At 41.9% G+C, this 14,106-nt stretch overlaps 1 protein-coding gene across 1 annotated transcript in view; it reads right to left on the bottom strand.

Annotated features, from left to right (window-relative positions):
- The window catches only part of LOC120852605 (synaptic vesicle glycoprotein 2C), a 169,441-nt gene that overhangs the window by 8,706 nt on the left and 146,629 nt on the right, over positions 1-14,106 (bottom strand). Inside the window, exons 8-11 of the mRNA XM_040225936.1 lie at positions 11,839-11,997; positions 8,663-8,796; positions 6,970-7,173; positions 6,328-6,487 (exon numbers count right to left, since the gene is read on the bottom strand). Coding sequence (XP_040081870.1) covers positions 6,328-6,487; positions 6,970-7,173; positions 8,663-8,796; positions 11,839-11,997 — 657 coding nt within the window. The remainder of the gene's footprint in view (positions 1-6,327; positions 6,488-6,969; positions 7,174-8,662; positions 8,797-11,838; positions 11,998-14,106) is intronic.

The raw sequence follows: 14,106 nt of genomic DNA on the forward strand, positions 1-14,106 counted from the left end.
ATACTTGAAAGATACTGTTTTGTTTTTTTTTTAAACAAATTGACCATTTGTGGCAACTCTGGGTCTAGAAAGTCTATCAGCATCATTTCCCCAGCAGTATTTGCTCACTTCATGTCTCTGGGTCACATTTTGGTAATGGTCACCAAATATTTCCATTACTATTATATCTGTTATGGTGATTTGTAATTGAAACTTAGCAGGACCCTTTGGGGCTTCTGAGCACTGAAGCCTTTCCATGTCATTCCTTGTTTGTAGGGAATAGACTCCAGCCTCCATGAGGTCTCCTTGAGTCCCAGGGGCAGATTCAAACTATTGCTAATCAGGGAAGGGAAAGGATGCTGAGACAAAGGAGGAGCCAAGAAACAATAGTGCAGGCTTGCGGCAGGGTCCTGATTCTACCTCAAGGGATACACATAGACATATCTTTAAGGCTTTCCAGGTATGCAGTGGTAAAGAACCCACCTGCCAATGCATGAGATGCAAGAGGCTAGGGTTGGATCCCTGGGTCAGGAAGGTCCTTTGGAGTAGGACACGGCAACCCACTCCAGTATTCTTGACCGGAAAATTCCATGGACAGAGGAGCCTGGTGGGCTACAGTCCATGGGGTCGCAAAGAGTAGGACAGACTGAACACAGAGAACTAAAACCCTCAACAAATGGAAGATGTCAGCATTCTTCATGCCAGATTAAAGGACCCAGAGAAGCTCTTCAAGAAGACCACCTGAGGCCAGAACTCATTAGATTACCTGAGGCCAGAGAACAGACACCTGTATATGTATGGCTGAGTCCCTTCACTATTCACCTGAAATTATCCCAACATTGTTAAAGGGCTATACCCCAATACAAATGTTTTTGGTGTTAAAAATAGAATAAAGGAGTGTAGGCCCTAATCACACAGTCTAATCTTATCAGCAGCCCTGCCCTTGAACTATAATAACTTGCTATAATAACTCCTCACCAAATCTTCTGGGGTTGGGACAGTTTTCAAGGGCAAGAGCCTGTGTGGCCCTCTTTGTCTGGCAAAGCAATAAACTTATTGTTTTCTACTTCACCCAAAACTCTGTCTTGGAGATTTGATAAGGCACCAGTGCACAAAGGCTGAATTTTGGCATCATTACCAGAAAAGAGCAAGTGATTAGAGGTTGTTTAGAGAGCTGGGGACACAGGGCTGGAGATGAAGCTCTATAAAATCTTTTGAACAGCAAGATTTGATGGGCGTCCCGGTTGGTGAGTGCACAGAAGCACTGGGAAGGGGTGGGCCTAGATGGGGCACAGAGCGCCACGCTCCCCTGCCATTCACGCCTGGCCCAGTGTGTGCATCTCTTCTCTCTGGCTGCTCCTGAGCTGGAATCTCTTATAATAAATCAGTAAATGTGAGGAAATGTTTCCTTGAGTTCTGTGAGCCATTCTGCCAAGTTATCAAACCTGAGTTATCATGAGAACTCCAATGTGCAGCCAGTTGGTCAGATGTACAGGTGATGATCTGACTTGTGTTTGGTGCCTGAAGCGGAGGCACTTCTTGTGGGAATGGAGTCTTTAACCTGTGGAATCTGATGCTATCTCCAAGTGTGTGTGTGTGTGTGTGTGCACATGCGTGTGTGCGTGTGTGTGTGCATGCATGCACGTACTTGCATACATGCTTGTCACTCAGTCACGTCCGATTCTTTGCTACCCCATGGACTGTAGCCCACCAAACTCCTCTGTCCAGGAATTCTCCAGGCAAGAATACTGGAGTGGGTTGCCATTCCCTTCTCCATGGTAGATTATATCAGAACTGAGTTACATTTTAGAACATCCAGCTGGTGTCTGCTGCTAAGTTGCGTCAGTCGTGTCCAACTCTGTGTGACCCCATAGACGGCAGCCCACCAGGCTCCCCCATCCCTGGGATTCTCCAGGCAAGAACACTGGAGTGGGTTGCCATTTCCTTCTCCAATGCCGGAAAGTGAAAAGTGAAAGTGAAGTTGCTAAGTCGTGTCTGACTCTTAGCGACCCCATGTACCACAGGTTCCAGGCTCCTCCGTCCATGGGATTTTCCAGGCAAGAATACTGGAGTGGGGTGCCTTGGAATTAAAGAATTACTTGGTATTGGGAAAAACATAGCTCCATATTTGGTGGCCAAAAGTAAAGTATTGAGCATGGAGGGGAAAAAAAAACAACTTTCCCTTTTAAAAAGTGTTTGCAGTGACTGTTCAGCTTTATTTTCTCTGGCACAGAAAAGGTGCTGCTCAGTAAGTACACACCATTTTAATTTCAACATTTCCTGCCTCTTTATTACACAATTTAGAGTAGCTTATAAAAGACAAAGGGTTTCCTGGGTGGCTCAGCAGTAAAGAATCCATCTGCAATGCAGGAGCCACAGGAGATGTGGGTTCGATCCCTGGGTCAGTAAGATGCCCTGGATAAAGGCAAGGCAACTCACTCCAGTATTCTTGCCTGGGAAATCCCATAGACAGAAGAGCCTGGTGGACTATAGTCCATAGGGTTGCAAAGAGTTGGACACAACTTACGTAACTTAGCATGCACGCATGCATAAAAGACAAAACTAATAATACAGAAATACAAGAGTGTAAATCAAGATGAGGAGGAGCAAAGCAAATATCTGGACCCTGGAGATGTAACACTGACACGGACACTCTGTCTCTTGATGCACAGCAGGGAAGGGAATATGAGGAATTACTAACTTTTATCATATGGAGTGAAGAGACAGAGTGCCTCTCCAGAGTAGGTCCTGAAATGCCCTGCAGATCCAGTGGTAAGCTCTACAGAGACGAATGGTGCTTTCACAGTAAATGCAAATGTAACCCCTACCATGAGTCAGAGGTATAACATCACAGATCAAGTCCATACTGAGGGTGACAAGTGTGGCTTTCAAGCGTTGCAACTTTCATAGCACTTAGATTATATCCTAAGTTATGTTCCCTGAATAGAATCATTTGCCCTGGGATTCTGATATGAGTTGGCTATTAAATGGCTCAAGAGGCTACTTTTTAGTCTGGGGTCTGGAATCAGAGTGTTCTTTTCTGATCATTAAGGACAGATTCTAGAAACTGGGCAAGGAGCTGACAGTGCTAAAGTTCTGGTATGAAACAATTATAGCCTCTAACCAGAAGTGTTTGTCGGGATGTATTCTATTCGCCTTGCATGGGGAGAGGAAGCCAGAGGGCACCTCACACAAAACACCTGGGGTTTACCTCTAACAGCTGAGCCACAGTTCAGTGGAGCCCTCCCATGAGACCCAGAGGACCGCAGTGGGGATAGAAGAGAAGGTTTTAGCCTCAAACAGCATAGGTCGTGCCAGCTAACTCATTATGGTGCCAGCAATGCAGCTCTGGCAGATAAGTTATCTCTCCATCATTTAAGAAAGTGACTTCCTGTATGTTACCTGGTAACATCAAATTAAGTGGTGAATATTTGCTAGCAGCATGGTCAAAGTGAGGATGCACTTTGCCAATTTCTGAGTCCTGGTCCAGCTGCCATGCTCTGAAATGCATTTCCATGTTTCACTGCTCCAGTAACTGAATGTAAGAGGAATACTATGGCAGGCTGGTGCCCCCAGGACAAGCAGGACTCCTCCGAAGCTGACTTTTAGCACAGCAATGCCAAGCCTTCCTGAGACTGCTCACTGGTGGCCTGGAACACTTCCACCCAACTGGTCTTCCTTCTTCACTCTTTCATGGGGCTCAGGCTTGCGTTGTGGCCAGACTACATCTCTCTCCCTGTTTTCTCTCATAACTTGCATTTCCTTTAACAAAATCTGTGCATGTTTAACCCCATTTTGTCTGCTGCTTCTCGGAGATCCTGAACTAATACGCAGAGCAATTTCTGTCTCTATCTTGCTGATGTTTAACCTTTCTGAGAACGGAAACACAGCAGGTCCATGTTTTTTATGGACGACCTGCCCAGTTCATGGTGTTTTGTTTTTGAGCCAGGATCTTGCCACAGGAAAGTACTCACCCTTCGTCCTTCCATTCTATAGCAGAGGGATAAGGGGCTGATTCATCTAAAATAGTATTAAACTTTTATAATGCAAAATTAAAAGGTCACAGTCTATGAAATAACTTTGCTTTAACATGGAGGGGCTTAGCTTAAATGTCTAGTTTAATTCACATCTGGGCCCAGTTTACAGAATGAGCACAAGAGAAAGCTGCAGAGTCTTGATCTTGCCTTGGCAGCACCCTCGTCCAAGATCCATGACATCCATCCCAGGAGCTTGCCCACAAAAGAGAACTACTGTTGGCTGAAAGAAGGAAGGAGATGCTGGACATGGGTTGCATGGTCCCTTTCAGAGCCTAAGTCATCAACAGGAGGTTACTGATTAGAATATCTGATAAGGAGAGTCCATCAGAGTTCCCAATGGTCGGCATGGAGGTGGATACAGAACATATAGGGTTCCTGTAAGCTTGGTAATAGAAATTCATGAAGAAGAAATATAAGTTAGAAAGTCTGGGCATGCAGCGAATGTACCCCATTGTGGCCAACAAATAAAAGAAGGGACTCAGGATCAGTGAAAATTGATATCCCAAATGTCTCTACACTGTCCTAGGAAAAACCCTCCTCCACTTCAAAGTCCAGAGAATCCTGACTCCATGCTCTAGCACACAGGGCTCCATGGTGACAGAGCAGGCACAAAATAAAAGGCAAAGGCCATTTGTCTTCACGTGTGGCAAAAGGCAAAACAGGGCTCCTATTCTTTTCACGAATCGGCTGCTGAAGCTCCACCCCAAAGCCCTACTGTCTTGTCCTTTTTATGATATGAAGTGCAGAGTCTGTGTGTCTCCATTTTGGGAACAGATGCGTAATTTTATTCTAATGGTGATCTTTTTGTGGTCACTGGAAATGTGTTGGGCTTCCATTCAAAAGACCGGCAAGGTCAAGAGGTGTGTTCTGGAGACCTCTCTGTGTTGCCTTAATGCAGCGCTCATCTAGGCATTTGCAAACATGAGGTAAAGACCCTCTCGGGACCAATGAGGGGTCCACAGAGGCTCTTGCAGCTGATCCCTCCCTGCTTCACTACATCTTTCTCATAGCAAGCAAGCTAAGTCAAGGGCACGGTTAACTCCCTTCACTGGCTTCATCACCCGAGTAACTCCTGCTAGCAACCATATTCCCCCACATGTTCTTTTTAAAATATATGAGTAGATGTATAAAATAAATAAGCTGCAAGGACATACTGTATAACACACGGAATATAGCCAATATCTTCTAATAACTATAAATGGATATAACCTTTAAAAGTTGAGTCACTATGTTGTACATCTGAAACTTATATATATTGAACATCAACTAAACCTCAAAAAAAAAAAAATCAGGTTTAATAAAAAACAAACTTCAGAGCTTCCTTAGTGGCTAGGTGGTAAAGAATCCACCTACCAATGCAGGAGACGTGGGTTCAATCCCTGATCTGGGAAGATCCCATAAGCATGGAAGCTACCAAGCCCAGGTGCCACAAGTGTTGAGCCTGTGCTTGAGAGCCCGGGAACCATGGCTGCTAAACTCACATGCTGCAGTACCAAAGCCTGTGTGCCCTAGAGCCCATGTTCCCCAACAAGAGAAGCCTCTGCAAGGAGAAGCCCGTGCACTGCACTCTCCAGTTGCCCCCACTGCCCGTAACTAGAGCGCCCCCAATCCCCTAACTAGAGAAAGGCCTGTGCAGCAACAAAGACCCAGCACAGCCAAAATAAATAAAAATAAAACAAATCCTCAGTGTTACTTCAATGTATTATTAATGTCTAATAAATTAAATACTCATGTATACTCAAAAGCCTTCACAGTTCCTAGGTAAACCTGATTTTCCCATACCACATTTTAGTTAAATGTAACTATAATATTTAGTATATATATTTAATGCCAATACTGAATATATGTTTAACTATATAATACACATATTACATATAGTTAACTATATAATACATATATTGCTATAAAAATATCTAACTGTAAATAAAATAAAGCTGTAAAGATCTGGGAACAATTTCCATCATAACTATTCCAATGTAATATTTAGCACTGAATTCATGACTTTCTCTTCTCAGCAATCATCATGAATCCCCAGGAATGTTTTCAAATTGTGAAACTAATCTACAAACTGTTTTCAAAGTAATAACATTTTTATGGTACTGAGTGTAATAGTCAATGAAGAAGAAATCATGTTTGGCTTTATTTAAAAAATGAAGAATAAATGAAAGATACGAATAGAACCTACAACTTCATAAGCCAGATTTTTTTTTCTTTGGAATTTCACTTTGGGGAGGAAATGAGAAGTTTGGCTGATTTTCAGTGGTCCCATGGGGCTCAGAGCACCTCTTGCTGGAGGCCCATTTCAACATACCTCCGATCTGTAGGGTACAGCTCCACGGTGACCACATCAAGAGAGTTCCAGGCCGAGATGGTCAACCCATTGTACAGACACAGCATGCCTATCATCATGGATTCGCTGGTGCCAAACCAAAGGAAGAAACAGCTGATCCCCGAAAGCACCATAGAGCCACCTGCCAACGTAGCAGACAAAAGGTGGGGGTGTTTCCTGTCATCTCAGTAGAGCAAGGACCCCTGGGGTTCTCTGAGATCTCACAGCAAAACTGAATCCCAAGAGGAAACTGCACTCTGGGTTCAAAAAGCTCAGCTACAGGTGTATTTATCTGTATATAAGCTTTACCTCTCAACTACCTTCTGAACACAGCAAGCATGAAACACACATCACCAATTACTCAGCTACCTAAGTAGAAAAATAGACATTAGTCACACATAATTAGTTTCTCAGTCTGTTAACTCACAGAAGCGGTTCAAATGAGATGTAATTAGAGACTTTTTTTTTTTTTTTTTACTAAAATTTAGTCTTAATGAAAGGTCTTAGGAGATTTCTCATTTCTGTGGGATGCAAATCCTAGGGGAGTAGGGAGGATAACAGGAGACAGGCTCCCTCTAGATCGCAAGGGCGGCTCCTATGTTTTCCGTGAAAGCAAGCACATACCTAGCATCGTTAAGCGCCCGATTCTGTCCATCAGGAGAGCAGACACGATGTTCCCTGGCAACACCGCCAGTGTCCCCAGGAAGTTGACAAAATAAATCCAGTAGGCACTATAGTCATCATCAAAGGTAAACTGGCATCCTGTCTTGTTGTACAAAAATGTGCTGTTTTGAAATCTGCAGTTAATGAATTTATATGGCTCAAAATCTGTGGACACAAAGAAAGTTCAGTGCATCAGGCTGGCACACCAATATGAGCAAGCTTGCCAAGAATTCAGAAAAAAACCATGGTATTGGAAGCTCCCTGAGGGTTTCAGAGCTGGCCAAGGCACAGGGTCTAGTCAAGGACCCTGGGTTACAGGGTCCCAATGCAGCTGAAGGAAGAAATACCTTTATTTCATAAAGGAATAAATTGAGTCCAATTATCTCCTGATTTCTCATGGTTGGTCATTGCTAATTATATTGCTTGTTGACTCCTTTATGTTGTTACTTTGTTCTAATTATCATGTTACATAAGGACCATCATTAGAGTACTAATAGCTTTTACACTACAATTACAAAAATAATTTGTTCTAAAATGTACATGAATCAGCCTTACTACTGCCATTTTATAGGGCTCTGAGGCAGTGAGAAGAAAAAGGACTTTCCTTGGGTCCTTGAAGCTGAATTTGCAAGTGAAGGTTTAAGTGGAGGAACCCATGGAGGAACCAGAGTTGGTCTCATTGGACAGTCACCAGCATTCACTGTTGAGTTTTGTCCTGAATCTTGGATCTAGCCAAAAGGAGTTGCAGATGATGGTGGGTTCTGCTAAAAGGTAATGAGGATCAAAACAGTTATCCTTGCTGATCAAAATCAGCCTAAAAAGCTGGTCTTCTGAGGCTGAATGGGTTGGAAGACAGTGAGAAATCACTGTTTAAACAAACCCTAAGAACCCTGACCCCATCCTCACTTGGAGCTAGGCAGAGGTGGCTCCTGTCTGAGCATCAAGAAGGCAGGGCTGGTAACAAAGTGGCGCTGGTCCTTCTGCTGGTGTTGGGCCATTATTTTGACCTCATGGGACAGATGGACCAACGTGTGGGGTGATAGAGCAGGGGCTGTGTGATCAGATGAGCCTGGGTTCATATGTCAGCTGTGAGCAGCTGTACAACTGTGGCCAAATTACTGCAGTTTTTGAAGCTTCCGCTATTGTGAAAATTAAACAAGACAATGAGTGTCTAATAACCTGAGGTAGGAACCAGCATATAGTCAGTGTTCAGTCAATGTTTGCTTCCCTCCTCTTTTCCCCTGTGTTTCCCAGACTCCATTAGATGGATTGAATTAAAAGACTATATGTGACCGGGCATGTACTTGTCCATCTCTGTAGACTGTAGTTCAGGCCAGCTCACTTAAGCTAACAGCAGAGTTTGAAATCAAGACTGTCAAATGACTACAGATTAATTCTCTGCTTTAAAAATTATTCACCACAGGATTATTATTTTTTTCTGCCAACTTTGAGCTCAGCCTGTTCCATCTGCATTAAATCTGACAAAAACAGTCACTACAAGCTCAGCTTTGACCCAACCTGATGGAGAGAGTTTGTTCATTTGTACTTCAACGTTCACTCCCTCCGCCCACACCTATCACCAAATAGGTATCACGTTTCTGCCAAGAACAAGGGCTGTGAAGAGGATCTAGGGAGGGTTAAGTGGTACACCTACCTGTTTTGTTAAAAACAGTTTCAATAAATGTGCAGTTCTTGAAGTAGGTGTTGACTGAAGTCACATCCTCAAAGGTGCAGGACTTAAAAACTGAATTTTTGAAAGTTATGGATTTGAACCTGATCCCTGCAAATCTGTCCAACACACACGAAAAATTCATGTCAGTGATTGTGTCTATCAGAGTTCAAAGTTAAGTCAAACAGATTTAGAGATGTGATGTTCCACTATGGGCCATGCTAAATCGCTTCAGTCGTGTCCGACTCTGCGACACGATGGTCTATAGCCCACCAGGCTCCTCTGTCTATGGGAGTCTCCAGGAAAGAATACTGAAGAGGGTTGCCTGAGGTTCTACTATGGATTCTCTTAATTAAAAAGGACAGTGGCTTCTGGATTTTCTAAACTCTTAGCTTTCCCCCCTCTTCCTCATGGAGCCTGTCCTTTTGACTATCTCATTGTTCCCCAATATTATTTTCCACCAGAAAAAGAGATGGCATCCTAAATAACTTTATGTAGCTTTCAGCAATGTTGGTAAAAGGGTGTTTGTGGGGTATACAGTTGAAGGCACTGAGTTTGGAGATTACCTGTGGCTACTGAGTCTTTATTTTTTAATCCTATCCTCCCTCTTGCTCCTTCACATATGCCTTTATTTGAAAATTCTCTATTTGGGCTTAACAGCTGTAACTTGAGCATGTGCTCCCATGCTTACTTTTAATGAATGTCTATTTCCCAAGCTGATAACCCAAAGATTCTTTATTCTAGTGTACTACTAACTACTACTAAGTCGCTTCAGTCGTGTCCGACTCTGTGCGACCCCATAGATGGCAGCCCACCAGGCTCCCCTGTCCCTGGGATTCTCCAGGCAAGAACACTGGAGTAGGTTGCCATTTCCTTCTCCAGTTTTATTCTAGTGTAGGGACTTCCAATTATCTTGAAGAGATGATGGGAGAATCACTTATGTGAGGAATGATTATCTCAAGGGTCAAGAAACTCATAGCTCACAGTCATTTCCAAGAATATTTTTCTTCTCAGCACCAAGCTCGGCCTACTTTTGGAAATGGTAGAATGATGAAACTTGCTCCAATTCATTTTTGGGTGATGCAAGAGGGATAGTGGAGATGATAATAGGCACAATCATTCTGACATCTTAGAAGAGTTTCTGGTTCAGATATTAAGTGTTGATAAAGACCCTTGGGAAACATATTTACATAACCATCAATGTGTCTCGGTAATTTATTAAGAGACTGTGAATGTATTCTTCACCAGTTATTGAGAGGAAAATGCTTGCTCAACTGGGGAAGAAGTTAATACACCAAATACCAGTGTTATTAGGGCAGAAAGGGACCAATCCTCCTAGGCAAGGAAGATGACTTAAAAGTAATTCACTACTGAGATGTTAAAAATCGTCCTCACTCTAATGCCAGGCTGCATTTGTCATCTCAGAATGCACTAAGTGCCTATGAGACCAACCTCCTTAAAAAATTCACCCCCTACTCTAGGAGTTCAGAGTAAGATCACCTAAGCCATAAATCTATCTACAGAAGGAGGGTAAATCACAGCACATTTAAAGATCACTAATTTTCTGAAATGAAACTGCATTTGGAAAGGGGAAACAATTATTATTATTATTTTCACTGGATGCTATCTGCATAGAATACACATAGAGAACAATTCAAAATGTTCAAAAAGGAGAAAATAAGTCTTTTCCCTCCCATCCTCAAGCTACCCAGTTGTTTTTCCCAGAGAGGACCACTGCTGTCATTTTCTCGTATGCTCTTCAGGGAGCGCTCTGCATTCAGCATGCCAGCAAAGAAGACGCTATTCTATACTTTGCTTTGTTCTCCTGAGAGTCTAGTTCAGAGGCCACTCCTTATCAGTACATGAAGAACTGCCATTTTAGAATGCTGAATAGGAAAACTATTTTTAAAAAATGAGTTAGTGGTATTTCAAATTTCCGTGAAAGACTAAATTTTTTTTTTTCTTTCACCTTCTAAAATAAACTTATAGGCTTTACAAGGATTTTAATATTATTAAAATTATTAATCATTATATTGCCAAAGTAAAAAATTTCTCCATGATTGACCAGCTTAGAATTTTTTCTCAAAAATATGACATACTAGAAATTTCTAACAAGATTACAATAATTTTTAAATAATGAAGTCAATTTTCAACCTAGAATTATAGAGCACTTGACTCCAAGATTTCTGTGGAAAAACAAGTACAGATTCAAGTCAGTATTTTGGGAGGGAGAGTAAAGGTGATCCTCTGTGGATCAGGCCTCCCAGTGAATTGCCAATCTACACAGTTACCTCCTAGTTGGTAACTCTCCTTTTCATTACACAAACCATAAGCATCCCACAGAATTATTTTTCATCTTTCCAAATTGGTTTTTGCCCAGAGAAACTTTTATCAATTATGTTAGACTTTTACTTTGATCTCTTTTTAAATTGGAAGAATTTCCTAAGAATGATGTAAACCAACAGAAATTCATACCAGCAACCATTTGCTCAGATAAATAATGGGTAGAAATGAGGGCCTTGTCTGCCCTTTTCCTTCTCCAAAAAATAAACCATGACCATTTCTTGAATCAGCTCTTCCTCCACATCACGAGGAGTTCCACACTCCATACTCAAATGTCCTTTGCTAACTTATCTCCTATTTTCAAAGCCCTTAACTTTGGAAAATCATTCCCATGCTTTAACTGAAACTTTCTCTGATACAACTTAACCCCAATTCTTGAACCAGTATAGTGGAGAAAGAATTCTGAAGAGTAGCCCCCTTTTCCAGAGACAGAAAACAGGCATGAAATTACCTGTCAGATTTCCTCTTTACGTTAAATAACACTATAACCTGTTTTCTCATAATCCTTACTCTTCCCTTCTGTAACTTATTTTGCTCACTTTCCAAGGCTTCTCTGAATTTTCTTTTCACACCAGTCAATTCCACTCCTTTACAAACGGGAAGTAGCTCAGTTTAAGAAGGAATTTAAGTGAATTAACTGACGTACGTGTATCTTTTCTTTAAAGGCTATTTGGAAGCATTTGAGTTCAGTCTGAAAATGACTACATGTACCAACTGAAAAAAAATTACGCGTACGCATATTTTAGTGTCATGAAGGCAAATAAGAAATACATTTTTAAGACGAGGTAGGAAATTAAACGATTTAAAAGTTTCTGGACCTGCCATTGTCGCATTCCATTCCGGTAATAATCTGATTTGCCATTGTAAAGTTAATAGTTGCATCTGAAAATTTCACTTTTGGTTCAGCTACATTTTTCAACACATTCGACTGCAGATGTTTAATGACATCGGGGAACCAAACAGATAATCCGTAGTACCTGCAAAGACAAAGAAATGTGAGTTTGTAAAGGTGTTTGCTTTCAAGGTTTTTCATCATCTTTACTATCATTATTCTGAATTCTTTTTCAGGTAGTTTGTCTATTTCCTCTTCACTTTTTTGGACTTCTGTGTTTCTAGTTTGTTCCTTCATTTGTGTAGTATTTCTCTGCCTTTTCATTATTATTATTTTAACTTATTGTGTTTGAGGTATCCCTTTCCCAGCTTTCAAGGTTGAATTCTTTCTTCCTTTTGGTTTCTGCTCTCCTAAGATTGGTCCAGTAAGCTTCGTATAGGGTGAGATTTGTGCTGGGGTTTTTCATTTGTTTGTTTTTCCTCTGATGGGCAAGGCTGAGTTAGGTGGTAATCCTGTCTGCTGATGATCGGGTTTGTATTTTTGCTTTGTTTGTTGTTTAGATGAGGCATCCTGCACAGGGTGCCTCTGGTGGTTGGGTGATGCCTGGTCTTGTATCTAAATGGTTTCCTTTGTGTGAGTTCTATTTGATATTCCCTAGGGTTAGTTCTCTGGTAGTCTGTAGAGTCTTGGAGTCAGTGCTCCCACTCCAAAGGCTCGGAGCTTGATCCTTTTTTAAGAATGATCACATTTCAGAATTCAGTATCACAGAGAAACCATCTTTTCTTATCACTTCGTGGGGAGCTGCTGCCGGAGCTGTGGCCTGGCTGCCCGCTGGAGACCCAGTGGGTGCATGCTGTAAAGGCGTCTCTAAAGGTGCTGGCACTCTAGCAGCCATGACCATGTCCCTGCTATTTTCAGAGAGGTGGTGGTTCCCGGAGAAGCACTGTTAATTAGGACTGTGCCCCACTCTCCCCATCCCCTACCCCCACCCCCGTCCCTTAGCATTATGGGTCAGCAAACAGGAATCTCATTGGCCCCTCCTCATCACAGGTCTGCAAGAATCAAGCGAGAGGGATGGCCTATGTTTCCTTGGAGAATCCCAGGTCCTGAGTCCCTCCTTGGGAAAGAGACATGTGTAAGAATTCCATCCTACACAGGCGCATCCTGGCCCGGAGGTTTCTCCTCATCCCCTTAGGCTGCACTGAAGAATCCCATCTCCTAGTCTCAAGCTACAAACTCCTGGGGTCCCCAAACTGTGAGGGCCCTTAGAGAATGACCTCTTTATTAACGGATGATTTTTCTTGGTTCCTTCACTACTGTGGTCCTGTTAGCCTGGGGGCAGAGCCCATGCCCCCGAGGTTCAAGGCTGGGAAAAAGGTCATTTAAGTATTTATTGGAAAAGCCAGGTTATTGCCCACTTTCTACCTCTCGCCTCTAGTATGTCATTCTAACAGGTTACTGCTCAGCCACGCTGCCATGATCTTCAGAGCAGTAGCTGCTAAACACAGGTATGAGCAGTTAAATATGACCAGTCCAGATGAGACATACGTATGGGAAAAATGTAAAATTAAGTCATTAATCATATTGATTAAATGTCAAGAAATGATAATATTTTGGGCAAAATAAGTGAAATAAGATATATTATTAAAGTTTGTTTATTGAAGTAATAATAATTAATAATTGTTTTATTATTAATAAGATATAATCTTATAATAATAATAAGATATATTATTAAAGTTTGTTTCACCAGTTTCCTTTTCCTTTTTTTCACCCCTTTTTATTATTATTTTTTTTAATTTATTTTTTTTTACTTTACAATTCTGTATTGGTTTTGGCATACATTGACATGAATCCACCACGGGTGTACATGCGTTCCCAAACATGAACCCCCCTCCCACCCCCCTCCCCACAACATCTCTCTGGGTCATCCCCGTGTACCAGCCCCAAGCGTGCCATATCCTGCATCGGACATAGACTGGCAATTCGATTCTTACATGATATTATACATGTTTCAATGCCATTCTCCCAAATCATCTCACCCTCTCCCTCTCCCACTGAGTCCAAAAGTCCACTATATACATCTGTGTCTTTTTTGCTGTCCCACATACAGGGTCATCATTGCCATCTTTCTAAATTCCATATATATGTGTTAGTATACTGTATTGGTGTTTTTCTTTCTGGCTTACTTCACTCTGTATAATCGGCTCCAGTTTCATCCATCTCATCAGAACTGATTCAAATGTATTCTTTTTAA

The sequence above is a fragment of the Oryx dammah genome, unplaced genomic scaffold (assembly GCF_014754425.2).
Source record: "Oryx dammah isolate SB20612 unplaced genomic scaffold, SCBI_Odam_1.1 HiC_scaffold_26, whole genome shotgun sequence".
In the NCBI taxonomy this organism is placed as follows: Eukaryota; Metazoa; Chordata; class Mammalia; order Artiodactyla; family Bovidae; genus Oryx; species Oryx dammah.